Source organism: Grammomys surdaster, unplaced genomic scaffold, assembly GCF_004785775.1.
Source record: "Grammomys surdaster isolate TR1022 unplaced genomic scaffold, NIH_TR_1.0 199, whole genome shotgun sequence".
In the NCBI taxonomy this organism is placed as follows: Eukaryota; Metazoa; Chordata; class Mammalia; order Rodentia; family Muridae; genus Grammomys; species Grammomys surdaster.
The window spans coordinates 19,816-45,427 of record NW_021604644.1 but is presented as its reverse complement, the minus strand read 5'-3'; the positions used below and the strand labels follow the sequence as shown (position 1 = coordinate 45,427).

Below are 25,612 nucleotides of genomic sequence, written 5' to 3'. Positions count from 1 at the left end.
TATATATATATATTTAAGCCAATAATATATATGTAAACAGTTAAGCCAATAAGTCCACTTATTGAATATAATCCTGATTATAGAAATAAAATATCTGAGGGATAAAGGATCATGAAGATGAGAGAGGGGGGGAGGGAGAGAGGAATGTAAGGTAATTCAGGGGACTATTCTATTATCCCTTTTATCTCTCAAATGAATGACACAGAGACCTGGTATATTTATTACAAGCTTAGTGCTTCTGGCACTAAGTTGAACAGGTTCTAAGCTATTCTAACCTGACTCTGCTGGCCTGTCCTACTCCCCCGCCTACTTTCCAACCAATTGTCCTGTTCCTGCCACTTTGGTCTCACCTTCTTCCTTCTTCTTCTGTATCCTCTCAGCAACTCCTCTGCTCATGATGAATGCCTCATGGTGAATCTCTCAAGGCAAATCTCCTCTCTTTGGCCTCTACCAGAGACCCTCTCATTGTGCCTGGCAGTCCAGCCTCCTCTTACCTCCCCAGCTATTGGCTGGATGAGCTCTTCATTAACCAATCAGAGATGATGGGGAACAATGTTTTACAAAATTCTAAGTCAGAAAATGCTTCATAATGACAATTTTAAAAATCCAGACTGCACCCAGATCTCTGTGCAAAATAATCAGCATCTCAGCATCTGAATACACAGTGCACAAAAGCATTCCCCAACATGAGAATGAGTATTTGGATGGAGGAAATGGAAGGGGGAATTTCAGGAAGTTAGTTATAATTATATTATAATATAATGATATTTATATGTATATAATATATATTTATTTATTATATTTATATATATGTATATATGTGTGTATATATGTATATATAAATATAATTATATTATAATCTCAAAAAATAAATGAGAAAAAATTTAAAGGTCAAGTAATGTGCCCAAGGTTATCAAGGCCAGCTGGCTTCAGAGTTTCACCTCTTAACCACTAAACTTGTACAGAATAGTAAACATTTAAATTTCTTACTAGTACTAAAAACACCAATAGACAATTGGGCTAAGTATTTGATTCTTTAGCTACTGAAAAAATCTTGTGATGTTGCAGTATAAAATTTTGGGAAGTAGTGAAAATAGACTCATGTGCCACATTCTAGAGCTACTTCAGACACAAATTGGCTGTATATAGCCAAGTTTCTAAGACAGTCAGTGACCCCACCACTAAACAGGAACAGCACATAGATGGTTTTGAAATTTTAGATTTGAATTTCTGTTACCCACGTATGTTCTTTGATGCTATCTTTCTGCAGATACTTTGTGATTACAAATGTACAAAGCAGGGGAGGCTGGAGAGATGGCTCTGTGGTTTAGAGCACTTGTTGCTGTTGAGGAGGACCTAGATATCACTACCAGCATATACATATTGACTCAGAGCTATCTCAAACTCCAGTCACAGGGGATCTGATGCCCTCTTTCAGTCTCCACAGATACTAAGCAAGTTTATGATGCACATGCATATCCAGACAAAACATTCATACAAATAAATACATCAAAAAATTAAAGAATCTAAAACATGGAGATTCTTAAAACATTGATAAAAATTTTCCAAAATCACAGGTTATATGAAGGCAGAGAAAAGCATTTTAAAATCATGATCTTCTGATAATTAATTGGCAATAGAATTAAAAAAATCACAACTATGTATAGTAACTTGGGAAGTGTAGGGTTTGAGTCTTGACCTGAATTCAGTGTCCCCATGTGCTATTCGTATGTTTTAGAGAATTTTCTTGACTCTCCAGGAAGGAAACTGTATTTATACCTAGGCTACAGATCTTCTGTGCATGTTGACATGCTGAAGTACCATACACTTAGTATTTAAAGGATGATAGTATTGTTAACTTCTACTTCTTGTTGATAACTTCCATCTTCAGGTGTAGCAGTACCAGGGATTATTAACACTTGTCCATGCTGATCCTGTATGTTAAACATTAGTCTACTATGTTTGGTGTTATCGGAATATTTTTCAAATGTCAGTGTAGATGTTAATCTCAAAAAGTTTACAATCCATGAAAGGATATAATGATGTAAACGCTATTAGTTCAAGAAGATAGAGATGGTTATAGTACTAAAGAAGTCACACCCAACCCACTTCAGTGTAGGAGAAACACAGCTCAGGCAAAAATAATCAAATAAGTATTGACATGCAAATAATAACATACTGTGTGGTGTAAAGGCGTGCCTTCTTGGACCATTACCTATCAGAGTCATTCATCATCACTGTGACCTCCAAGGTGACTTAAAAGATGAATGCTACCACACGCTTTATCATAAACTCTGCTAGACACTATTATTTCAATCTATATTTTATATGACCTTAGAGCTTAATATTTTGCCGAGTTATTTCATAAATGATCAAACATTGTTTTCTCTGATTCTTTTGAAGAATTAAATGCAAGATATTCTGACTATCTCCCCAACCAACACGATATATTTTAAAGGACTGTAATCCCTTAGAAATTATTTTGCGTACCCCTGCTATCTTTAATCAAACATTTCTCCCGCTTGACATGTCTTCAACATTCCTTCCAGATTTTCATTGGTGAAATATCCATGTATTTCATAAAGTCAACAAGAGAGTCCCTGATTGCTGAGGAGAAAATGATCCTGACAGGGGACTGCTGCTACCTGAGCCCCTTACTCCGAAGGATCATTAGGTTCATTGGTAAGTTCAACAAAGAGTTGTGCTCCCAAAGATAGGCGAAGCTTACTAAACTTGGTGGATATACTTGAGAAAATAAGCCAAGATATAGCAGGGCCAGCATGAAAAGCAATGGCTGTTTGGGGATTTTCCACTAAGAGTAAAGGTAAACCTAATCCTCATGCCATGTCAAATATTTGATCCTTGAAGTAAGATGTGATTTATTAAATTGTTGTACAGAGTCAAATATTTGATCCTTGAGGTAAAGTAGTGTTTACTAAATTGTTATGCAGAATGATTCCAATCAATTTTTCCCTGCTTGACATTTCTCTAAGGTCATCCCTGGACATATATTTTAACATTGATTGGGTGTTGACATATACTAAAGGGTAAGGGATCAGGGTTGGGTTGGGGGGACAAATGGGAATATCAATAAAATGAAATAATCAAATTTTCTGGCAAAGTTCTCCTGACTTATAGATTTGTTATCCAGGAAATATAACAAAATATGAGATATCAAATCCATCAGATTCTTGAAAACAATGCATTTTTAAACTTGGAAAAGGAATGTTTAGTTTATTGTTCATAATAAAGAATAATGAAGGTATGTTTGATATCCTTCCTTAAAAATGCCTATATTGCTATGAATAATGATTATAGAATGGGAATTTATATATTAGTGCAGGTAGAAATTTAAATATTGCATAATGCTCTCTCTATAAATAAATGGTCAATAAATGACCATTATTAGGTCAATAGTGTAGGAAAACCTTGTAAATGTGCTGACAAGACCATCATAGGAGCCCCAATAAAATTTCTAAACTATGAACATAGCTGTTATTTTAAAAGCTATGGTATTATTTAGAAGACAGGGAACTAGTATATCATGCCTTCATACCTTTTGATAAATAATTAATAACTTTCTTCCTGTTATAGTAAAGGGTTCAAACTATAAACAAATGACCTTATCAAAGTTTAATACAGAATAACATCTCTGGATTAGGAATGAAGAAGGTACTAGAGCAGGAAGCCTAAGAAAAGGTTATGTAAATATAGCAAATTAAAATTTAACACTTAGATACTCTAAAGAATGTACGAAAGTCTACAAATTAATTTTTTTCTAAACTTCAGAGGACTACATTTGGCTCACTTGGGTATAGCTTGATCAATATGATGTTACTACTGTCTAAGTCAACAGTTCCAAACAATGGTTCCTTTCAAACACGTCCAAAGTTAGACCAGTTTCCAACAAACTGACTAACTACCAAATCATGAGAAAGGAGGAGAGAAGAGAATATTTATCTCACTCAGTACTGAACTAGATAGTTCATTACATTACTCCATTTGATCCACTCAAATTACATGAAGTGTTTTAGTTTTTGACATGTATAAATAAAGTCTCTACTAAAAATACAAATTGAGATTGACTCAAATCTATAATTTATGTAATAATTTATATACTATACTACAATTTATTTATAATTTTATTCAATATTGTATGATCCTTCCATCTGATCTGCTCCCTACACATGCAAATAAACAACTTATTCAATGAAAACCATTTTAAATAATTATTTTATTTATTCACATCCTGAATGTTGCCCCCTCCCAGTTCCCCCTTCCAGAGTTCTATATAGAACTCACCCTACCTACTATTGAGTGATGACACATTTTTTTCCATTTGGACTTTGTATGCAAGAAGGAATATGTTGAAGAGATTACCAACATTACCATGCCATGGTATGGTTATGGGGAAGGGATTATTGTAGATATTAGACAGAGAACAGTTGGAGGCATCTGGAAGAGGCAAGAGCACAGAAAGAAAGAAGAAGACTTAACAAGGCCAGCAGACTGGATGTGGCCAGGGCTATCTCTGAGAGATGGGAAGAGAACAGGGGATAGAGAATAAAGAACACAAAGAGAGAACAGTGGGGTTATAAAGAGAGTGAGTAGTTGGGGTGAAGGAAGGATCAGAGAACTGGCATGGGGGACTTTGGAATGTGTAACAAGTACTTGTGGTAGTGAGGGAGCTTGGAGGCCAACGCTGGAGAGAGCTTTGCTATGAAACCATGGGTGTATGACAATGGAGACTCATGTGTCCCTTCAGCTGGAAGTTAGAGAAATGACTCCTTTTGACAAATAGGAACCAGTCTCACAAGTTCCTGAGGAATGCTTACCAGAAATCCTCTTAGAGTGCAGCTTGAGCTCCTTTCTGAGTATTGAACTTCCTTTTGGAGTCTGGGGAACTGAAATTTCCTTTGGAACTGACAAGTTTATCATAAGATAGTAGAAGTCTGGATGCTAAAAGCATAAGGCAGAGACAGATATTCAAATAAAGCAACATGATACTGTAGCCGATAGGTAATATGTAAAGCTTGAGAAATTAGAAGCATCAATAAAAAGCAATGATCACAATATCACAAGAGGATTTGCTTCATATATTCCTTGTTTTATGACACAGGGATCTGCCTATTTGCTCAACCAGAAAATCTGGGAGACTCTCACCATCTGGGAATTTGTTAGCAATGCAGATCTGTGGAACCCACCCCACATTTACTCTGAGGATTTAGCCTGATGGTCAGTGTGAAAAGTGAAAACCACTCACTTAAGCAATTAAAATTCTTTTATCCCCATGAGAGTTTCTCCATATGTTACGTCGAAACTCAGAAACTCAGTTATATTCAGCCTCAACTCTACAAAAATACCATCTTGCTGCCATTGGTGTGTGTGTGTGCATGTGCCTGTGTGTGGTGTATATACACATTCATGTGTGTATCCATATGTGTACATGTATGGTGCTTGAAGAAGGACGTAGGATGTGGTGCTCTGTGACTCTCCACCATACTCCATTGTGACTGGGTTGCTCTGAACCTGGAGCTAGGCTGACAGCCTGAAAGTCCCAGTGATCCTCCTGTCTCCACCTGCTACAGCACTGAGGTTACAGGCACACATGGCCACACCCAGTTTCTTACATGGGTTTTGGGGAGTCAAACTCAAGTGCTCATGCACTTGGCACATTCCAAGCACACCTACACACTGAGCCATCACTCTGAACCATTTTCACATGTTCTTTGCATAGCCTACAGAGCCCTTAGTGATCTGAAACTTCTTTCATCTGCAGTCTCATGTCCCTTGATAAATGGCTTTAGTGGCCCTCAGAAAGATGATAGGACCCCCATCTCAGTTCCTGTTCATGTTGTCTTCCTACTGTCTAGAGTACTCTTTTACCATAGCATCTGGCCACAGCCTTCAGGATCTGTCTAAGCATTACCTATTTAAACCTATCCAAACAGGTCTTCCAGACCCTCATTAAACCTCTCCTTTAATCTTTTATAAGTACTTAACATACTAATATTGTAGCTTAAGCCTTTAGCTCCTAATAATTTCTGATCCTTGCAGAATTGAGACTCTATGTGAACAGCATATCGTAAGCAACACGCCTCAAACATAAACTTTGAATAAATGTAGGGCTTGGGAAGTCTTTTTAATTTTGTTTTTTGTTTGTTTGTCTGTTTTTGTTTTCATTGCTGTTGTTGCTTTGGGGAGGGGGTTGGGGTTTTTTGATTTTTGTTTTGGGGTTTTATTTTGGTTTTGGTTTTGATTTTGATAAATGAAGAGCAAAGATAAATTTTGTTAATTAATACACTTTCCTAAAACTAGTTTCACGAAGGCTGATTCTTATGTCTCCATTTGCCTCCTCTTTTTCATGACCCTGATTACCAATCCAGTTTGATTCTAGAACTTAAAGTTCTAGAACCAAACAAATAAGGCGAGTTGGAAAAGAGAGATATGGAAGTTCATTCTACTTTTTATACAGCAGTATCACAAAGAGGAGAGTGAAGAGGTCTATCTATCCTGACAAGGTTAATTGCTGGGTATCTAGGTTATTTTATTTATAAAAGGGAGGAAATGTATTTGTTGAAATAAAAACCGTTTAAATGGAAATATTTCCTTCGACAAAAATTAAAGTAAAATAAAGCAGTTACCAAACTCTATTAGAAACATTGCTATAACGAGCTTAATCGTCTTTTTTCTAAGCCAGCAGTCAAAATACATAGTCTGCAATTGGCATTGGGAAATGACAACTGTTTTAAATGACTATTCTAATTAAGCCTAAATGGTATGATTTTCCCCTTGCAGTTTATGTAATTGTTTTTGAAGCCATTTTAAATAGTATTCCCTAGCAACTACCATCAGCATTGTGTTAGCATAAAAAAATAAAAAATAAAAAGTCAATGGATTACCAAATTATTTTACGGAAATATGCTTCCTAGCAGGAGTATCAGGAGTAGCAGTGTTTTGTCTGGCAGGAATATATGGAGACATCCTTTCTGCAAGCCTTAGAAACAGACATCCTTTCAAACTCCACATTCCATGTCAAATCACGTATCCTAAGAAAGAAGAGATGTTGATTAATTGTATGGATTAAATGAATTTTCCATAATATAAATTAAAATATCAAACTGATAACAGTGGGACTGGGAAAATGGCTCTGCAGCTAGAGGAAGTACTGATCTTGCAGAGGACCCAAGTCTGGTTTCCAGCAGTCAGTCAGTGGTTCACAGCAGCCTCTCACTCCAGCTCCAGGGGACCCAACGCCTCCAGCTTTCACAAGTGTCTGCGTTTATATCCACACACTCACACACATACAAATGATTAAAAAATACATCTTTCAAAAAAATCCAATAGTGCTGTAGCTTCCATTATAACCTCAAAATACCATTAAACGTATTTAATGAAAGGAAACTATCTATGATATAATGAATAGTAAAAGAATATAAATGCATATTAAAATATTTTTTATTTATAAATGTAGAAATAAATCTGCGCATAATAGGAGAGCAAACACCTGGGATTCTAGCACTGAGGGAGGAGTGCGGGTGAGGGTAAGGTGGCAACATTGAGAGTTCAAATCCAGCCTGGGCTACATAGCAAAACCCTGTCTCAAATTAAAAAAAGATATGGTATAAAAGTCTATGTTATGTTTATATGCCCTTAAAATGAGAACAAATGACAATGAAAAAAGATCATGCATTTGAAAGAGAGCCAGGACGCTACATGGGAGGCTTTGAGGTGGAAAAAGAAGAGAGAAATTATATAATTATAATATAATCACAAAAATAAAGTAAAAATAATAGATTAAAATGAAAGTTGACCATTATTACTTCAGAGTGTAAGATTATAAGTGAATTGTTTTGATATCTACTGCTCTGTTATTTTGATTCATTTAATTGTGAATATGTTTAATTTTAAAAACAGAAAAAGACTAAAGATTTAAGAGTATTTAAAACAAAGATGTATGATGTCTCTCCTTTTCCCCTTTCCATTCCTTTTCCTTCTCACTGCATCATATTACAGAAAAATAATCTACAACCTTAGGTTCTCAAGAAAGATGAAACCCTGGCATCCTTTGCAGCAGTGAAGACTTAAGTAATGAAGCCATAGATTTCCCCCAAAATATAAGGAGATAAACATACTTCTGGGGGGAAAAACCTATTGTAAAAATCAGTTCTTAAATGATTGCTTTTTGGCTCAGCACTGAGGAGTAATTAGTAAAAAGTAGAATTAGCCAGGCTTGGGGCTGCCTTACAGAAAGGAGACTAAATTAACTTTCTCTTCCTGAATAGCTTTTCTGTGGAGTTACTGGAAAAATACTACACACATGCCAACAGTAGACTCTCTGTTAGCACCTAAAACAGCCTACCATTCAGAAACCATTTATTATGGGCTTTTCATTGGTGACCACAGAGCTATTCTATTATTACTTCTAATGAAAAATGTAATTAAATACTACACAAGTTTTTTGCATTTTAGATCAAGTCCAAGGATTAAGTACACTGGGCAGAACGAAAAGTGCCATGGTAAACAGTTAATGAATGTAACACTAATTAATAAATTAACTGTGATCTGAATGAAGCATGAATATTTTAAATGCACTTTCAAAGGTCATCATGTTTTATGGTTGTAAGGATTGATATTCAGAGACAAGCTTAATTTCAGCCTTTTGAGAACTAGAAAATTAGTCTCAATTTTAAAAGTCATTTAAATGTACTTATTCTGGAAAGAGATTTCATTTAATCATTTTATTTCTACTTAATTATTTATCATTTAAACATGGGGGGATCAGTCATGTTCACTCAACCTTCAGCTAATAGTTTACTGAGAACCTTCAGGTAGTAATTTATTGAGAATCTACTTTATGTTAGGTTCTGATAGAGTTGAGGGGGACACTTTTTATCAACAAAGCTGAATAAAATTTTCTTTAGTTGATTTTCTAGGCTAATTTGGAAAGATAGGCATTAAACAACATCAATAACTAAATTATGTTTTTTAGAAGATATATACTACAGAGAAAAATTAATGGGGAAAATGAAAAAGGGTGCTTGTACAAATTTAAATGTAAATCTCAATGGAATAAGGCTGTTGTCGATCAATAAGAACTGTCTAGAGTTAATAGAAAGTTGACAGAATTGGATATTACCCCAGAAGCTTGAAATACCCAAGATTCAACTCACAGGTCTCATGAAGCTCATGTAGAAGGAAGACCAAGTAGGAGTGCTTCAGTCCTTCTTAGAAGGAGTAACAAGATACTCAAGGGAGCAAATATGGAGACAAAGCGTGTGACAGAAACTGAAGGAGGGGCCATCTGGAGACCATTCCACCTGAGTATCCATCCCATGTGCAGTCACCAAAGGTAGATGCTAATGTGGAAGTCAGGAAGTGCATGCTGACAAGAGCCTGATATAGCTGTATTCTTAGAGGTCTGCAAGAGTCTGACATATTCAGAGGCAGATGCTCACAGCTAACCATTGATCTGATCATGGGGTTCCCAATGGAGGAGTCAGAGTGAAGACTGTAGGAGCCGAAAGGGTTTGTGGCACCATGAGGAGAGCAACAATACCAACCAACCAGAGCTCCCAGTGTCTAAACCACCAGCCTGGGAGCACATAGGGAGGGATCCATGGCTCCAGCTATATATGTAAGAGAGGATGGCTTTGTCAGGCATAGGTGGGAGAGGAGATCCTTGGTCCCATGAAGGCTGGACACCGAGTGTGTGGGAATTTGATGGTGGGGGAGTAGGAGTGCTGGTGTGGGGTCCTCATCCTCATGGAAGCAGGAGGAGGGGGGATGTGATGGGGGTTCCTGGGTGGAGCAAAAATCACATCACTTGCATGAGATCAACTGGTATAAAGCTGTGTTTCTCATCCTCGCCATAGCTGGCATGTTAAGCCAATGCTCTAGTAACAACAAGCATGATATGGTTTCGTTTCTCTTACTGTTATAAAATACCTTGGCTAAAAGCACCTTAGCAAGGCTCCCAGTCCCAGGTTCTTGACTGTTACTGTGAGAAAGTCAATGCAGCAGAGACTTGAAGCAGCTACGTGTATCACATCCACAGTCAATAAGAGAGAGATGAGTGCACACATGCTTAGGGCTCAGCTAGATTTCTCTAGTCTTCTATAGGCTAGGGCACCAAACCAGGAGTGGTCCCCACTCACTTTCATTCCTCTGTTGATGAAGACAATAAAGTCAATCCCCCTCAACAGTGTCCGTAATCCAAACTGATGGAGACAGCCCTTTGTTGACATTCTCTTCCCAAGTGACTGCAGGTTGTATCAAGATGACAATTAAAATTCACTGTCACAGTCAGACGTTCCTTTTTTTGTACAGGAGTAGAGCAGAATTGTCTACTTACTGTAGGATATTTCACAACATCTTTGGCCTCCCCCTAGCCAGATACCTGCCATACCATCCCCTCTTGTACTAGTGTCCTTCAAAAATCCCTTCCAAACCAGAGTATCCCTTGGGAGGAAGGATCACGCTTAGTTGCTAACTGCTGTATTCTTTAAGAAAACAAGTATGTTTTAACAACTGTCAAAACATGATGGCGATTTTTGCTATGTAAGATATCTCATAACAAAATTTGTCATAGTCACAAAAATACTGTCTGAATATCTGTAGTTATTTGCAGCAGTTAATAGAGAGTAGGTTCAAAGCTTTATGTAAGAATAACAGCAAGTGTGTTCAGGGAACTACTCAATAAAATGCTTAGGAAATGCATCATGCCACACAGGACCATCAGTCCAGTGTCTCTTAATCACCATAGGACTGGTGACTGCCCAGCCTTCGTGATGCTGCTCTGAAGGTGGAAAGGGGAATAGATCATCAACTACAGATTTAAAATCCTATAAACAGAATCAGAAGAAGATTTAAGGAACTGTGGGAGTCCTCTGAGCCCTTAGGTTTTAACATCTCTGTTTTCAGCTCATCATAGAAACATTTCTCTCTGCATCACTTGTATCTGGGCATACTTCCTGGGTTTATCTGTAGCCACATTCACCATCTACTTTATTTAAAATCATCGTGCACCCAATGCAGCCGAAAAGGAGTGCGTGGTGCTGGGAGTGGGTGCAGCCTACATGGCCTAAGACAGGGCTCTCACCCTCCTTTCACCCACATCGGAGTCCCTTGACGTTGCCCATCATCGACAGCCTAAAACCTTCGACCATCGATGTGACTCGTCTCACAGCAGTGTTTTGGGGTTGTGAACTTGTCTAAGACCCCCCATAATTAGACATCCAAATTCAAAATTCACATAGTTGGGATTGATCATAAGATGCCTTCTCTAACTAAACAGAGAAGGGGGAGATGCCAGAAGCCAGGACCCTCGCCCTTATCCTCACCCCCTACCTTTCCCCACCTGCACAATGTCCTCTGAAGCTTGGCAACTGCAAGATCCTGCTTAGCAACTGCAGATAGACTCAAAGCAGTGTACCATATCATCTTAAGAATAGCAGGGAGACCACAACTCAAGCAGTGTACCATATCTTCTGAAGAACAGCAGGTAGATCATAATTCAAGGCAGTGTACCGTATAGACCATGACATGTTTCAAGGCACAGGCCAAGAAGATTTTGTACTTTTCCACCACCTGGCCCCTCTTACCCCCTCCCCTTGTAAAACATGCTATAAAAAAGCATTTCATGCTCAAAAATAAATAAATAAATAAATTATTTAAAAAAAAATAAAAAATAAAAAAATAAAATCATCGTGGCCTCTGGCTAACATTTGGCTTTTCCCCCCTTTACTAATCAGCATGTAGATTCACACATCTAGCAGGACTAAGAAACAGCTACTTAAAGACTAGTCGGGTGAAAGGGGGCAACAGAGGGTAAAACTGAAGGGTCTGACAGGGCAAGAGTGGGGAAACAGCAGGGTAAAAGAGGTGTATGACACCAGAGAGAGAGACAGACAGACAGAGACAGAGAGACAGGGAAAGAGAGACAGAGAGAGAGGGCACCCAGGGTCTGTCCTATAAAGAATGAGGAAAGAAGGTATTCTCTGTTCCCAGTTTGTGCTACTGTACTTTGGGAGGAGGGAGATGTATATTTGTTAGTTTTGGCCTTTTATTTATGAAAATATTCAATATTTGTGTTTTAGCTGATAAACTGTCATGTTTTTAGGTAACTATCCTTTGTCATCACTTCCTGTGATTAGAACTTACAACAGTGACAAACACGGGGATTATTTTTAAAACAGACCAGCTCATTATGCTATAGAAATTGTTTTCTTGAAACAGAAGATAAATAACACATGGTGCTGAATATTTTTCTTAGCTTTTCAGAATTACAGATTTCTTATCTCATCAAGTTTTAGAAAGAAGTTAAAAAAACTTATCTCTACTTCTTTCATTTACAGTAGCAGTATCAATTTAGAACTAGTAATTTTTGAAGTATTTTTATGATTTGAATGACAGCTGTGTGCTATGGGGGCTATTTAAAGCATATTCCAAAAGAAAGCACACAGTGAAGATAGATAGCTACGTTGTGAGGTGAGAGACCCTGAAATATTGCAAACCAATACGAGGAACTAGAATTGTGTAGGATTCAGAGACAGCCTAAGAAGAGAGAGAAAATATCCCACTTTCTGTCACCCAATTCCACAGCCAAGGAAAGAAGAATGCCATTTTTCTGGGGTAACTGGAGTAATCCTAGTGACTAAAAAGTTTCACAATCCACACAGGCTTTGGGGTCACTTAAATAAACAAACTGAAATCTAAGAGGAAGCCTAGCTTTGGGAAAAGAACTCATACCATCTCCCAGTGACCCCACAGGATGCTGTAGGTAGGAACCATCTTGAAGAGTGAGCTGCTGTCCGAGTTTGCCCAACATGTTCCTGTCTCTGCAATTCCACAGATATTCCATATGCTAGGTTAGGAAAAGCTTTACTAATGCAACTTGGTCCAGCAAGGTGACTCTGACCTAAGCTTGCTGGATGGCCACATTGTGGATGATAGATATCATCATATGAGGGAACAGAGGCCACTACTTTGAGGACTCAGAATCAGGGTGCTTGCCCTCTGAAAGCAGTGGTGGAGTTAGCTCTGTGTGACTCTGGTATCAGGACTAAAGGCAGCCACCTATGCAGTTCCCATAGTCCCTATCACAGCAGGGAGGAACAGCACACCTCTGCCCCTGCTCTTCCCAATAGTGAGCTGGTAGAAACATCAATGGCTTAGTTTCTCATCTTCCCACCAAAGCCTTGCCCACTCTAGCTAATGTCACACACAGACAAAACATGGCAGCTTTGCTGTCATCATACTCACACACTTTCTACACAAACATACACACACACCCTTTTGTCTGAACACAAACAGTTATCAGAACCTAAGTGTACTACAGAGTGATTACCATTATTCTTACTGCTACTATTTCTACTTATTCCAATGTATTTTAAATAATTCTTGTAATGGGATTACTCTCATGCTTTCTTGTCAAAATTGCTAAAAACTTGTTATTGGTGTATAGAAAATGGCTTAGTTTTTGCATGCTGACCTTGTACCTCAAAGCTTTAACTCACCTTTCTGTTCTATTGTATTTTGCTGGAGATGTCAGCATTTTCTCATCAGATCATTTGCAAACAGGGATGATGACGATTCCCTCGTTTATCATGTGCCCTTTTTTCTTTTCCCTTGTCCAGTTGATTAGTTTAACAAGGCAAAAAAAAAAAAAAAAAAAAAAGACCTGTTGGTGAAAATTCTAAATCACTAATGAAATAAGCTGTAGAAGACTTCCAGAAAAGAGAGAGACTCCCCATGTTTGTGTATTAAATGGTTACTGTTAAGATGTCTGTGCTACCCAAAGAGATGCAGAGATCTGATGTAATTAATCCTCATTAAAATACTAATGATGTACTTCATAGAACTAAGAGAAAATCCAAAATTTTATATGAAAGCACACAAGACTGCAAACAGCCAAGCAGCCATGAGTAAAATGAGCAAAGCTGGAGGTGTCCTAGTTTTAAGACACATTGAAGAGGTACAGTAAACTAAATCCATCTCTTGACAAAGGCACCAAGACACACACAGGAAAATGGACAGCCTCTTTTTCAGACAGCACTGAAGAAATGATGTATCCACATCAGAAGACTGTGTGTATCTCTCAGCTTGCAGAAAAATCAATCCAAATGAACAAAGTACCTAAATACAAGACTGGAAACCCTGGGTTGGGGGAGAAGCATGGCAGGAATCTATGACTCTAGCAGCACAGAAAACAGAAGCAAAACTTGCAAGGGGGAGTTACACCAAGCTTAAAGGCTTTTGCATCTATTTTATTACTAGTTCCTCAAACTAGAACTGACCTTAGTACTTACATGTAATTAAAATGGTATAAAAGCAAAACGGAGGAGGGAGAATGGGATAGGGGTTTCTGTGGGGGTGGGGGGAGGAAATGGGGAAAGGGGATGACATCTGAAATGTAAATAAATACAATATCCAATAAAAAATAGAGAGAGAGAAAACAGCTTTTGCAGGAGAAAAGAAGTGAAACTGTCTAAACAACAATATGGACTAGCAAGAAGAAAGAAAATGTCCAGAGGGGAGCAGGGAGATGGAATCCTCAACATGCAATGCAAACCTGTATGAAAAGCTTAAAATGTTTTAACGTTCTAAATGTTAACATCTTCACACCAAAGGAAACAATCACCAGAGTGAGCAGACTGCCTACATAATGAGAGAAAATAGTTAGCAATCATATATACAATAGTTGATATCCAGAATATATAAAGAGATAAAGAACATTTTAAAATAATTTATTTTTAAGGAATAAATAAGCCAGGTGTGGTGGTACACGTTTATAATCCCAGCACTAGGAGGTGGAGGCAGGAATGTCAGGAATCTAGGCCAGCCTCACCTATCCACATGTATCAAAACAAGCAAACAAAATGACGGGCAAATAACCTGAATAGATACTTCTAAAAAGAGGAAATGTAACAGGAAAAAAAAAGTGAACATGTGCCCTGAATCACTAACATGAAAGACAGTCAAATAAAAAATTGATAGGTCATCTCACTTCAGTTAAAACAAAACAATAAAAGGAATGTCTGGTTTGGATGTGGAGAAAAAAAAAGAACTCTTCTTTGTTGGTGAGAAAGTTAATTAGTGCAGCCACTGTGAAGAACATAGAAGTAACCCAGAAAACCCAAATCGGTTTTTCTGTCTGACCCAGCTGTTCCAGTTGTAGGTATATAGCCAAAGAGAATGAAAGGGCTGTGTCAAACAAGTGTATGTTGGGGAGGAAGGCTGGGCACAGTGCAGTCTCATGTGGCCACAAAGAAGACAGAAATACTGTCATTTTTTTTTGAGAAAATAGATAGATCAAGAGATCATGATGTTAAGTAAAACTAGACAAACTCTCCCTCTCTTCCCTCTTCCTTACATTCTCCCACCCTCTTCCTTCCTTCTTCTTTCCCCTCCCTCCTTTCTTCCCTCTCCCCCTCATAAACACTAAAGAATGGTGACTTAGAAATAGAGCCATATTTATTTAGAATTTAGGAGAGGTATTAGAGGTGGTAAAATTTCCTTCAGTTTGTACAGTGCATGCTATGTGTGTATATGGACACATCACACTGAATCCCACTCCCACTGTTGCGCACAAAGTAATTTTAAATGTAATTTTTTAGAAAAAAATATCATCAGTCAGTAATCTAAGTCGACTGTAGACCCATCATGAAACACCACCATCTGGCTAGGCAAGATGCAATAGTGACATACCTGTTCCAAGATAATCAACCACTTTCTGATTGGATTGAGGCCTGCTGCATAAGAAGAAATTCAGAATAATACCATGGCTGAGGGGGTCATAGGATACTATGGAAAAATTACTGCTATTGTTTTTTGCTAAATGAACATGATGTGTCAGTCAAATTTTCTTCTAAATCACTGTGTTTATTATTTATATTGGTGATGCTGTCGTCTTTGGTCAGAGAATATTCTTTCTTTAGTAGTTGGTGGTAACTGCAAAGATGTGTAAGTGAGCAAGCTGTAGTGACAGAAATTCCTAAAGAAGAGAAGGACCCTGGAATGGGTGGAATGGGAAGGGGTATGGGAGGTAGCATGTTCTAACCTAGAATAGTGCTTTGCCCTTATCAATGAACTGTGACAGGAAGCTCAAGGCAGGTTCCTCACCAATAACTTCAGAGAAGTCACCTGAAGAAAATGACTGAAGAGAAGGCTGGCATATCACTGTAATCACCAGTTACTGGTTTCCTTTGACAATACATAATGGTTTACTGCTGTCCTTGTCCATGCCTACAGATAATTTGTTTTGTATTTTTGAATAAAGACATTTGTACATTCCTTAAAAAAAAACTGTTGAATGCTCTGCCAGAAATGGAACATCTATGTCATCTCTCAAAGGCTCCGAGAATGTCACAGAAGGGACAGAAAGAATGTAAGAGCTGGAGGGAAACTGAGGTAGAGAGAGTGGGAAAGAATGCTGACTTATGGGCCTGGCATGGCTGCTGCATTCTTGAATTTATGGTTGGTGTGCAACATGGGGCCTACACAACATGGGGCCTATCAATATCCCTTATGGAGGAGAAGTGGGCTCATGAGCCCCCACTGTTGGCATTTAGTCTAGGCTCTGCCCCATAGTTGCCTGGCAACAGCCAGATGTGCCTGACTCACTATAAAAGGGGCTGCTTGCCCCCCCTCTTGCCCACTTGCTCTTGCTCTCTCCCCATTTCCCTCCCCCCTCTCTCTACATGTGCTCATGGCCAGCCTCCTTCTCTACTTCTCTATTCTCCTCTTCCTCCTCCTCCTCTTCCTCCTCCTCCTCTTCCTCTTCCTCCCCCTTCCCCTCCTCCTCCTTCTCCTCCTCTTCTTCTTCTTCTTTTGCCTCTCTCTCTCTCTCTCTCTCTCTCTCTCTCTCTCTCTCTCTGCCCTTCTCTGTCTCTCCTATCCTCTCAACTCCACTCTCCATGTCCTGAATAAACTCTATTTTATACTATACCTCAAGTACCTCAGTGACTGGTACCTCAGGGAGGAAGGGATGCCTCAGCATTGGCTGAAGAGGCAGGCACCCTCTTCCCCCACACCATACCTTGCCTGCATCAAACATATCCCTTCCCCTCTTATCTTTTTATAAGACACAACATCCACTACCACTGAGGATTTGTAAGAAGATAATGGTTGATTGGTTGGTGGGAAAGGGAAAGACATCTTCTTCAGTGGTATGTAGTTACTACTAGGTGTCCATTCTCCTGTAAAGAAATTGTCTATGCTTTGTAAACAGCTTTAATAATAAAGTCAAGGGATCACACACAAAGAAGCCATAGAAGTAGAAGAGAGATGAGTGGATGAGAGAAGGGGAATAAATGGGAGGAGGAGGGCATCAAGAGGGTAATGAGGGTGAATTCAAACAAAATACATTATCTACATTAGGAAACTGTCATACTGAACCCATTATTATATAAAGTGTGTATGTTCTAATAGAAAGTTTAAGAAAATGTATCTAAATTTCCCCTCCCTCAAAATAAGTTACGATCTCCCTCAAATAATTTCAGGCATCAAGTTACACTGCATACATGTTTTTGAAACATCTCCTTAATATCATACCTTTTGATAGAAGAAGCCATTCAGTGTATTTCACCAAACTCTAAGGATAAAACTATTAATTTTAGCTTCTGAGAATTACAAAAATTAATCTCAAGAAATTCAGTGTTGATGAACAAAGGAATAGCTAGGGTCTTTTACAAAAACACAGTGTGCTCTGACATTAACTCACTAATATCACTATAAGTTACTACTCTACAGGTTCTACAACCCTTTGTTGGCATGGAATGTGTCAGAGGAGGGTGGGATCCCTCCGGTGGGCAGTGCTTTTCAGATCTGGCTCAAACATACCAGAATGATATGTGGAGAGAGTTGATGCTGTTAAGCCAGCAGGAAAAGCAGATGTAAGCAGAGAAGAGATGGAGAAGCACTACAAAACACAATAGCAGGACAACGTGTGCAGAGGCCACCATCCCAGAATCACTGTGGGCATGGAGATGGCTCTTCCCACACTGATACTGCATGCCTAGGAACCCTCCTTCTCCCACAGCCTACCATTGTTCTCATTGACGGCATGCCTGACGAAGAAAATGCCAGAGGAAAATGCTGTCTCTTTTCTATTTTCAAGTCATAAATAACCCTCATTTCCTGGAAAAGATTGTCTAGACAGACTTATTACCCTTTGAACAAGCCACAGACTGGTCTTTAAGAACCTTACTTGAAGATGTAAAAAAAAAAATTTCCAACCACTCAGACTTCTAGAGCCTGGGGGTGAGTCCTGCCAGGCATGATCAATGGATGCCTGCTCTCTGGGGTCACAGCTCCTAAGTGTGAATCGCCTGCAGCTAATAAAGATGCCAGTCCTCATTGTGATAAAGCATGTTCTTGCAAAGCCACGGAAAGGAAAATTATAGCAATCAATATATATCAGAATGAAACCGGAAAGAATCATAGAAAGACTAAAAACTGTATAATCTCACTCACGTATGGAATCCAAAAACATGGACTTCAGCAAAGCTGAATGAACATGGAGGAAGGGATGGAGAGAGGTTGCCTAATGAGTACTAAAGATAAAGGTAGCTATGGTGATAGGATAAGTATCAACGTTTTAAGGATTTATTCAGTTTTTTAGTATGTTTTGCCTATAAGTAAGTTAGTGTACCACATGTATGCAGTACTCTGGGGACCAAAAGAAGGTATCAGACCCCCTGACACTAGAGTTCCAGATAGTTATATAGGCGCTGGAAATTGAACCCAACCCTCTGCAAGAGCCACTAGTGCTCTAAACCATGGTACCTTCTCTCCATCCAATAACTATCAATATTGATAATGTACTATAGCTTTTAGAATGCTAGGGAAATGGAATTTGATTATTTTCACCAACGTTTGAGGAAATACATATAAATGATGCTTTGATAACTTCAGTCACAATACAAATGATTTAAATATTCTACAACATATACTGCATGTGTCAAAATATCACATGGTACCCCACAAGTATGTATAATTTTTATGTTGTTATATGCTAGCTAAAAAATGTGTTCAACTAAAAAAACAAATCCTGTTTATCCATGGCCAAGCTTGTTGAGGCTAAAGCTGTGGAATTTACCAGAGAGCAGGTTAAAAATCTAGAGGTGGAATACACAGGCTTCCCAGTGAAATAACAGTCAGAACACACACATGCACACATATATACATGCACGCATATATGCATGCATATACATGTATGCACACTCGTGCATGCACTCACATACACACATGCATACATGCAATGCACATATATATGCACACACATTTGCACACATGCACATACATGCATATGCACACTCACAAAAATGTACACACACATACAGACACACATGCACATACACTCACACACACAAAAACACATTCTTGCACGTAAACCTCAAAAGATGACCCTGGAAACAGTGGACTTACCATTTTTTGTAAAAGAGGGATCTAAAGATATGTTTACACTAATGATCTCAAGATCAGGGATTATCCTGGTTTGTTCAAGTGGACTGAATGCAATCAAGCGTTTTTATGAGACAAATGAGAATGTCAGAGCCAATGAGGCAGTGGAATAAGGTGAGTGCTGGAAAGGACAAGGAACAAGTTCTACCCTGGAACTTTCCAGAGTTCACAGGAAGACAGCTCAGACAACACTTGGAACTTTGCCTGGTTAAAACCTACTTCGTTCTTCCAACTTCCATAACTTTGTGAGGACATAGATTTGCATTGTTTCCAGCCATAGTGTTTATGTCAGCTTGTTGTCGCAGCAATAAGAGACTGATACCGTGGATAACAGTTGACTCGAGTCTCTTTTCTATTTCCTTCTTTACTGTTCCCTTCATCAAATAAAACAATGCAATGACATTTTTGGAATAATCTTTTTTTCTCTCTTTGGGGAGGAACTCTGTAAAATCCTTATTCATTCTCACTTACCATGGTGTTATAGATAACAGCTTATTTGCATTTCTAAATAAAAGCAGGCTGAATACATTTTCTATAGAAAGAGGAATCACTTAAGATACAATGAGCCTAGGGATGTAGCTCAGTTGTTAGAGTGCTTGTCTAGCATGCACAAAGCCCAGATTCCATTCCTACCACTGTATAAAACAGCTATAGTGACATACTCCAGGAATGCCAGTACTTCGGAGGTGATAGCAGGAAAGTCAGAAGTTGTAAGATCATCCTGGGCTACATGAGATCCTGTTTCAAAAGTACAACAAACCCAGACTCATGCCGGGTATTTTGTACATATCTCATGCCATCTTCCTAAACTACCCCACCTCTAATTCTCAACCAAGGGCATTGAGGTTCAAAGAAGTTATACTACTCATTCTGTGAGCTGGCCACCAAGGCCACCAAGTCAGTGAGACTCCAGACTTCTAGCTTCTTCCATTGAGACTATGTTGCTGCTAATGTACTCAAACAAAGCAATAAAATGCTAACAGTAGAAGACCTGCCAAGATAGGGAAGAGACGGTCATTCAGGAGGCAAGCTTCATTCTCTAGAAGGATAAAGGTGAAGGGACAATTTGACTCTTAAAATCCTTTTGAAGGTATCATCATGGACTCCCCCAATCTATTCTTCTTTGGGGCAAAACCAACTGACAATTGCATGTCACCACTCTGACTTCTTTCAAATCTTCTTATAGGGGTATTTGCATTTGGACTTTTTGCTACTGACATTTTTGTAAACGCCGGGCAAGTGGTCACTGGCCACCTAACACCATACTTCCTGACAGTGTGCCAGCCAAACTATACCAGTACAGACTGCCGGGCACACCACCAGTTCATCAACAATGGCAACATCTGCACTGGGGACCTGGAAGTAATAGAAAAAGCTCGGAGGTCCTTTCCCTCCAAACACGCCGCTCTGAGCATTTACTCCGCCTTATATGCCACGGTGAGTGTGAGAGTCTTGCTGTCTCCCTGAGCCAAGGTGTTGCTGGGCTGTGTCTCTCACCTTTTCCACCACCATTCTCTCCTCTCATTCCTGTCACTTGGTAATGTAAGTCAGATAAAACATGTTTCTTTCACCTCATATCACATTGTTGATAAAATGAGCCCTACCCTGATCCATTCCTAATCCTAACCTTATTTCGTCTTTCTCTGATCTATGCTTCTTTTGAACCCAGAACTCAGAAGCACAACTATGAGCTTGAACACACCCAAGCCAACACCACAAGGTCACTCAGTGGTGCATTTGCCATGTGCATTTCACTGGTGCAAATAATCATTGGTCAGAAGGACCCCTAAAGAAGACAGAGCTAAGGCTCCTTTTAAACTGTCCAGATATTCTGGGTACCCTCACCTTACTCTACAGCCCAATCTGCAGCGGGCAGCATCCCCTTCTCCTCCATCCAGGCACTGTTATGGAGGACACATTCTGTCTCCTGGTTAGACTTCTTTTTTTGTTTTGTTTTGTTTTTCTTTACAAAACAAAGAGGGACCATAGGCCAAGAATCCTCAAGGACAGTTAGTTTGTTTTCTGGTTTTCAGAATATTGATTTGTTCCTAAATTTTCTGGAGCATAATTTATATAAAGCCATGTGCTTTTGCCTCCCTCCTGTTTTGTATTTTTATCAGATTCAAGTCATTACTGTGTGAAATTGATTTTGATAATGCCATTATATAAATAAATTGGTAACTTAAACCAGTGTGTCATCATCAGATGAAACCTGAACATCGGCAGCAGCAGAAAGAATTGTGTGTAGTAGGGGCGCACTGCTCAACACACAGGCGTCATTCAAGGGCTCAGACATCGTTCTTTTCAAAACAGGCCTCACACCCAGTTAGATAAACTCAGACACAGCATTCCAACTGAATAAACATTTTCTGTTATGTGCTAAATTATGCTTGCAGGATTACTCAAAACTGATTGATATGCTAATTGCATCATTGCAAGATGCATAGAGGTGCTGAAAGACTATACAGCAGTCATAAATATCTGCAATTATTATGTGCCAAATACAGAGAAAACTCTAATGAAAATATTATTCAGTAGTTATTTCCTAGGTACTATTTAATATTGTGAAGAATATCAACTAATGGTCTGTCTTCTTAATGGTTAATGTTTCATAATGATTCATTAAAAAAAGCATACCTAGAAAACAATATAGAAGCACAAAACATCAAATTGAACATATGTATTTGCATTACGCATTTTAAATAACAATTCCTACACTTTCAGAAGATCACCGTATTCTACAATCTATGTGACTTTGATCTACCAGAGTTTTTGCAGCACCTGTTACACAGGATAAAGAGGTGCCTATATCCCACTAGGATTCATGCTAGAGTTGAAGCATCTTCCTAGAAATTAATTTCCCAATGAAATATTGCCAGATGCATCCATATGAATGTATTCATATACAGGACATCAAATATTCTATAGGTTATAATCTTAAATATCAGCCTTTGGGGGGATTAGTGTTACTGAACTCACCATATTTGATTAGAAATAATGAGATAAGTCTATAGTCTCAGAACCCACATAAGAGGTTGAAACAGAAAGATTGAAGTAAGTTTGAGGCCAGACTTGGCTACGAAGAAGTCCATCCAAAAAGAATAAGGGGAATGGTGGGTCACTATTGCCCTCTAGTGGTATTATATAGTAATTACTAAAGTGTTGCAACTGACTAGAAGCATGTTTTCTTAACTGTGAGCATTGTGGATACATTTGATAACAACATCCCACATTTCTAGTGTCAGAGAGTGCAATAGCTTTTATTTTGTTCAGATCCTTCACCCTTTTACATATTGTGCTACACAGAGAGTTTTAGTGTTTTAAAACACTTTGAAGTAGACAAATGGATAGCAGACAAATGTAGCAGACCACAGTTGTCCCTGACATGAAAATCAACTTCCAGCAGAGTAGTGGCCCATAGTTGTGATTGGACCATTCAGATTAGGTTGATCAGCCAGTTGGTGAACAATTTTATATCATGACCCCAAAGAGTGCAGACACAGTAAAAAGTAAAATGTGAAATCTCTGTCCTACCTGGTATCTTCTGCCACAAACTCATTCAAATAGAAGGTTTACCTGGTATCTAAGAATTTTATATGAGCTTTATGAGTTTTGTAATATCATCACACAATTCTCTGATTATTTTCTTTAAAACTATGTGTTCTGAATCCAGCCATTATTCTTTAGTTATTCCTCCTGACAATATAGTTTCTGTTCATAAACTCATGACGATACAAAAGTGACTAACAGCCTCATGTCCATTGTCATCGCTGCACTGTTTCCTGTCTAACTAGTTTAATGAAGTTGTCCAAAGAATTGTACTTGCTAAGATTCCCTTTCTCAAAGTCCCTGTTTCCGATCTGGGATATGTGTGCACTCCTGTGGATGCTCCAGTACAAGGACTGCTAGGGACTCACTGGTCTCTCTCCCACTGCAGATGTACATCACAAGCACAATCAAGACAAAGAGCAGTCGGCTGGCCAAGCCAGTGCTGTGCTTGGGAACCCTCTGTACAGCCTTCCTAACGGGCCTCAACCGAGTCTCAGAGTACCGGAACCACTGTTCAGACGTGATTGCCGGCTTCATCCTGGGCACCGCAGTGGCCCTGTTTTTGGTAGGTCAGCCTTTTTCTTCCACTTCTTCCATTTTATGTCCTCTGTGTAAAGTCACAGCTCACTGAATTTCCCAGATTCCAGTCTGAGTCGTTGATCCCCATGTCCTCGCCTTCTAAGCAGCAATTCTCCAAAGAATATGTATGCTTCTCTACAAGATGAGAATTAGAGTACCTTTACTTGGAGAAATATGATTGGCCATGTTTCTTGAAAGAGTCAAGGAGAATTCTGTCCCCAAGAAAGATGGCTATGCTCTGTCCTCGAGCTCTCTGCTTGGTCACAAAGACTGATGAAATGGTGTAAGTGTCATGTGAGTGTCTGAGTATTTACACTCAGTGTTTGGGGCTCAGGAACTACGGATTTCTAGGTAGAGCACAGAGGATGGAGGTCACTAGTGGGTCAGACTCCCTCCTGCAAAAGAGGGGTCTGGGACACAGGAACTGTCTTAGTTCACACATACCTACCCTCTTGGACATAGGGAACCACCACAGCTAATCACTCACCTTTTAAAGGCCTCTTTGTTTGAACATGCCTCTTGGCATCTGATTTTAACTAAGTAGCTTCTACAGTTGATCTCCCTGAAGTCTTTTAGCAAGCACAGCTACCTCCAGATCTTCACAGCTCTGAAGATGTTTTAGTTCTTCAAATGGACAGAGACTCATCTATGTGCTCATGTAGAAAATCCAAAAATCTGACTTGAACTGAAAAAAAGAAAGGATCTGCCCTCTTTTTTTCCCCCAGTTCCATTGAAGAATGGTAGGGATATGGTGGTACACACTGTCCAATTTGATGACCTTGACATTTCTCTTAAATTTTCTTTTCCCTTCACCTCAAGCAACTATTAAAGTTTAGTTTGTTTTTTTCTACATTTAGATTTCATGTATATAAAATTACATAATATGTAGTATCTGACATTTTACTTCTACCATAATTTATATTTGGAGACTCATTCGTGTTTTAAGGTACAACAATAATTTACTTCTTTTTATTGTTCTGTAATATTCCATTGTCTGAACACACCAGAGAGGTACAGTTTCATTCTTTGCTTGTTTAGTTTGACAGTCGGTCACTAGGCACATAAGCTCACGTACCCTGCATAAAATGAAGCCACTATCAACATTAAGACCCTCCCTAAGGAGAAGAGGTCACTAAAATCTCAAAGGACCTGCCACCCACCTATTCTGTCCTTTATAGTCCAAGCCCTTTAAGACTAGCAGCATGCATACACTCATGTTACATTCATATATTCCTGTTACTTAACTCTGTTTTCCTTTCTGCTCTCAATATAAAGTATGCACAAATGACTGTCCCAGTCTCCAATTCAGTTGGCTAGCTGCTTTTCCTGAGAATGCTCACACATTTCTACGGAACATTCTTTGTGAAACTATCGTCATTCAACGTTCCCTCCATCAGACCCCAGCTCTCTTTTCCTAATGGAAGAAGATGAGAGGCCGAGGTGTAAATTCTCTTCGTGAAAACACAGAGCAAGTGCTGAAATGATCCCATGCTGCTGGCATCTCATTAGAAAGACTCCCTGGGAAACAGTTTTGAAGGAAAACAAGAATTATAGACGACATTAAGAGAGTTGAGCAGTCTCTCAGGGAAATCGCTGGTACATGAACAAAGATGGGCTAGAAGGCAAGTCACTCTTGACATGTAACATGACTAGAACATACGATCGCCTGCTAAGAAGAAACGGCAGCAGAGATGTCTACACGGTTGCATGGGTCTTTGAGAGACTATCTATGAAAGCCTATGTGTTGCTGGGGTGCTGTATGAGAGTTCTGCTTTAAGATTAGACCTTTCCCTTAGTAATTTTTCTGTCTTCTTTCCTAGCCCTTAGTTATTGTTTGCTCTGTTATTGCCTCCAGTGATTTGACAATTTTGCTTTCATCCAATTTGGTTTGTACTTTAAAAATCAAGATCTGCCATTGAATTGCTGTCCACTCACTTGCACACACATATCCATACTTCAGAGACACACAACAAGCTGGGAATAGAAAGGAAAAAGAAGTCAGAGGGAGGGAGAGAGGGAG

The 25,612-nt window shown here is 39.0% G+C and overlaps 1 protein-coding gene and 1 long non-coding RNA gene across 2 annotated transcripts in view; one reads left to right on the top strand and one right to left on the bottom strand.

The window, feature by feature from the left end:
* Plppr1 (phospholipid phosphatase related 1) overlaps positions 1-25,612 on the top strand; it is a 256,778-nt gene that overhangs the window by 221,215 nt on the left and 9,951 nt on the right. The window contains exons 4-6 of the mRNA XM_028770231.1: positions 2,550-2,682; positions 20,651-20,901; positions 23,402-23,578. Of these exons, the coding sequence (XP_028626064.1) occupies positions 2,550-2,682; positions 20,651-20,901; positions 23,402-23,578 (561 nt within the window). The remainder of the gene's footprint in view (positions 1-2,549; positions 2,683-20,650; positions 20,902-23,401; positions 23,579-25,612) is intronic.
* Positions 4,899-13,610, bottom strand: LOC114623614. The gene is made up of 3 exons (XR_003711793.1): positions 13,518-13,610; positions 6,903-7,049; positions 4,899-4,959 (listed from the first exon to the last, which is right to left on the bottom strand). It is a non-coding gene; the product is annotated as an uncharacterized LOC114623614 (long non-coding RNA).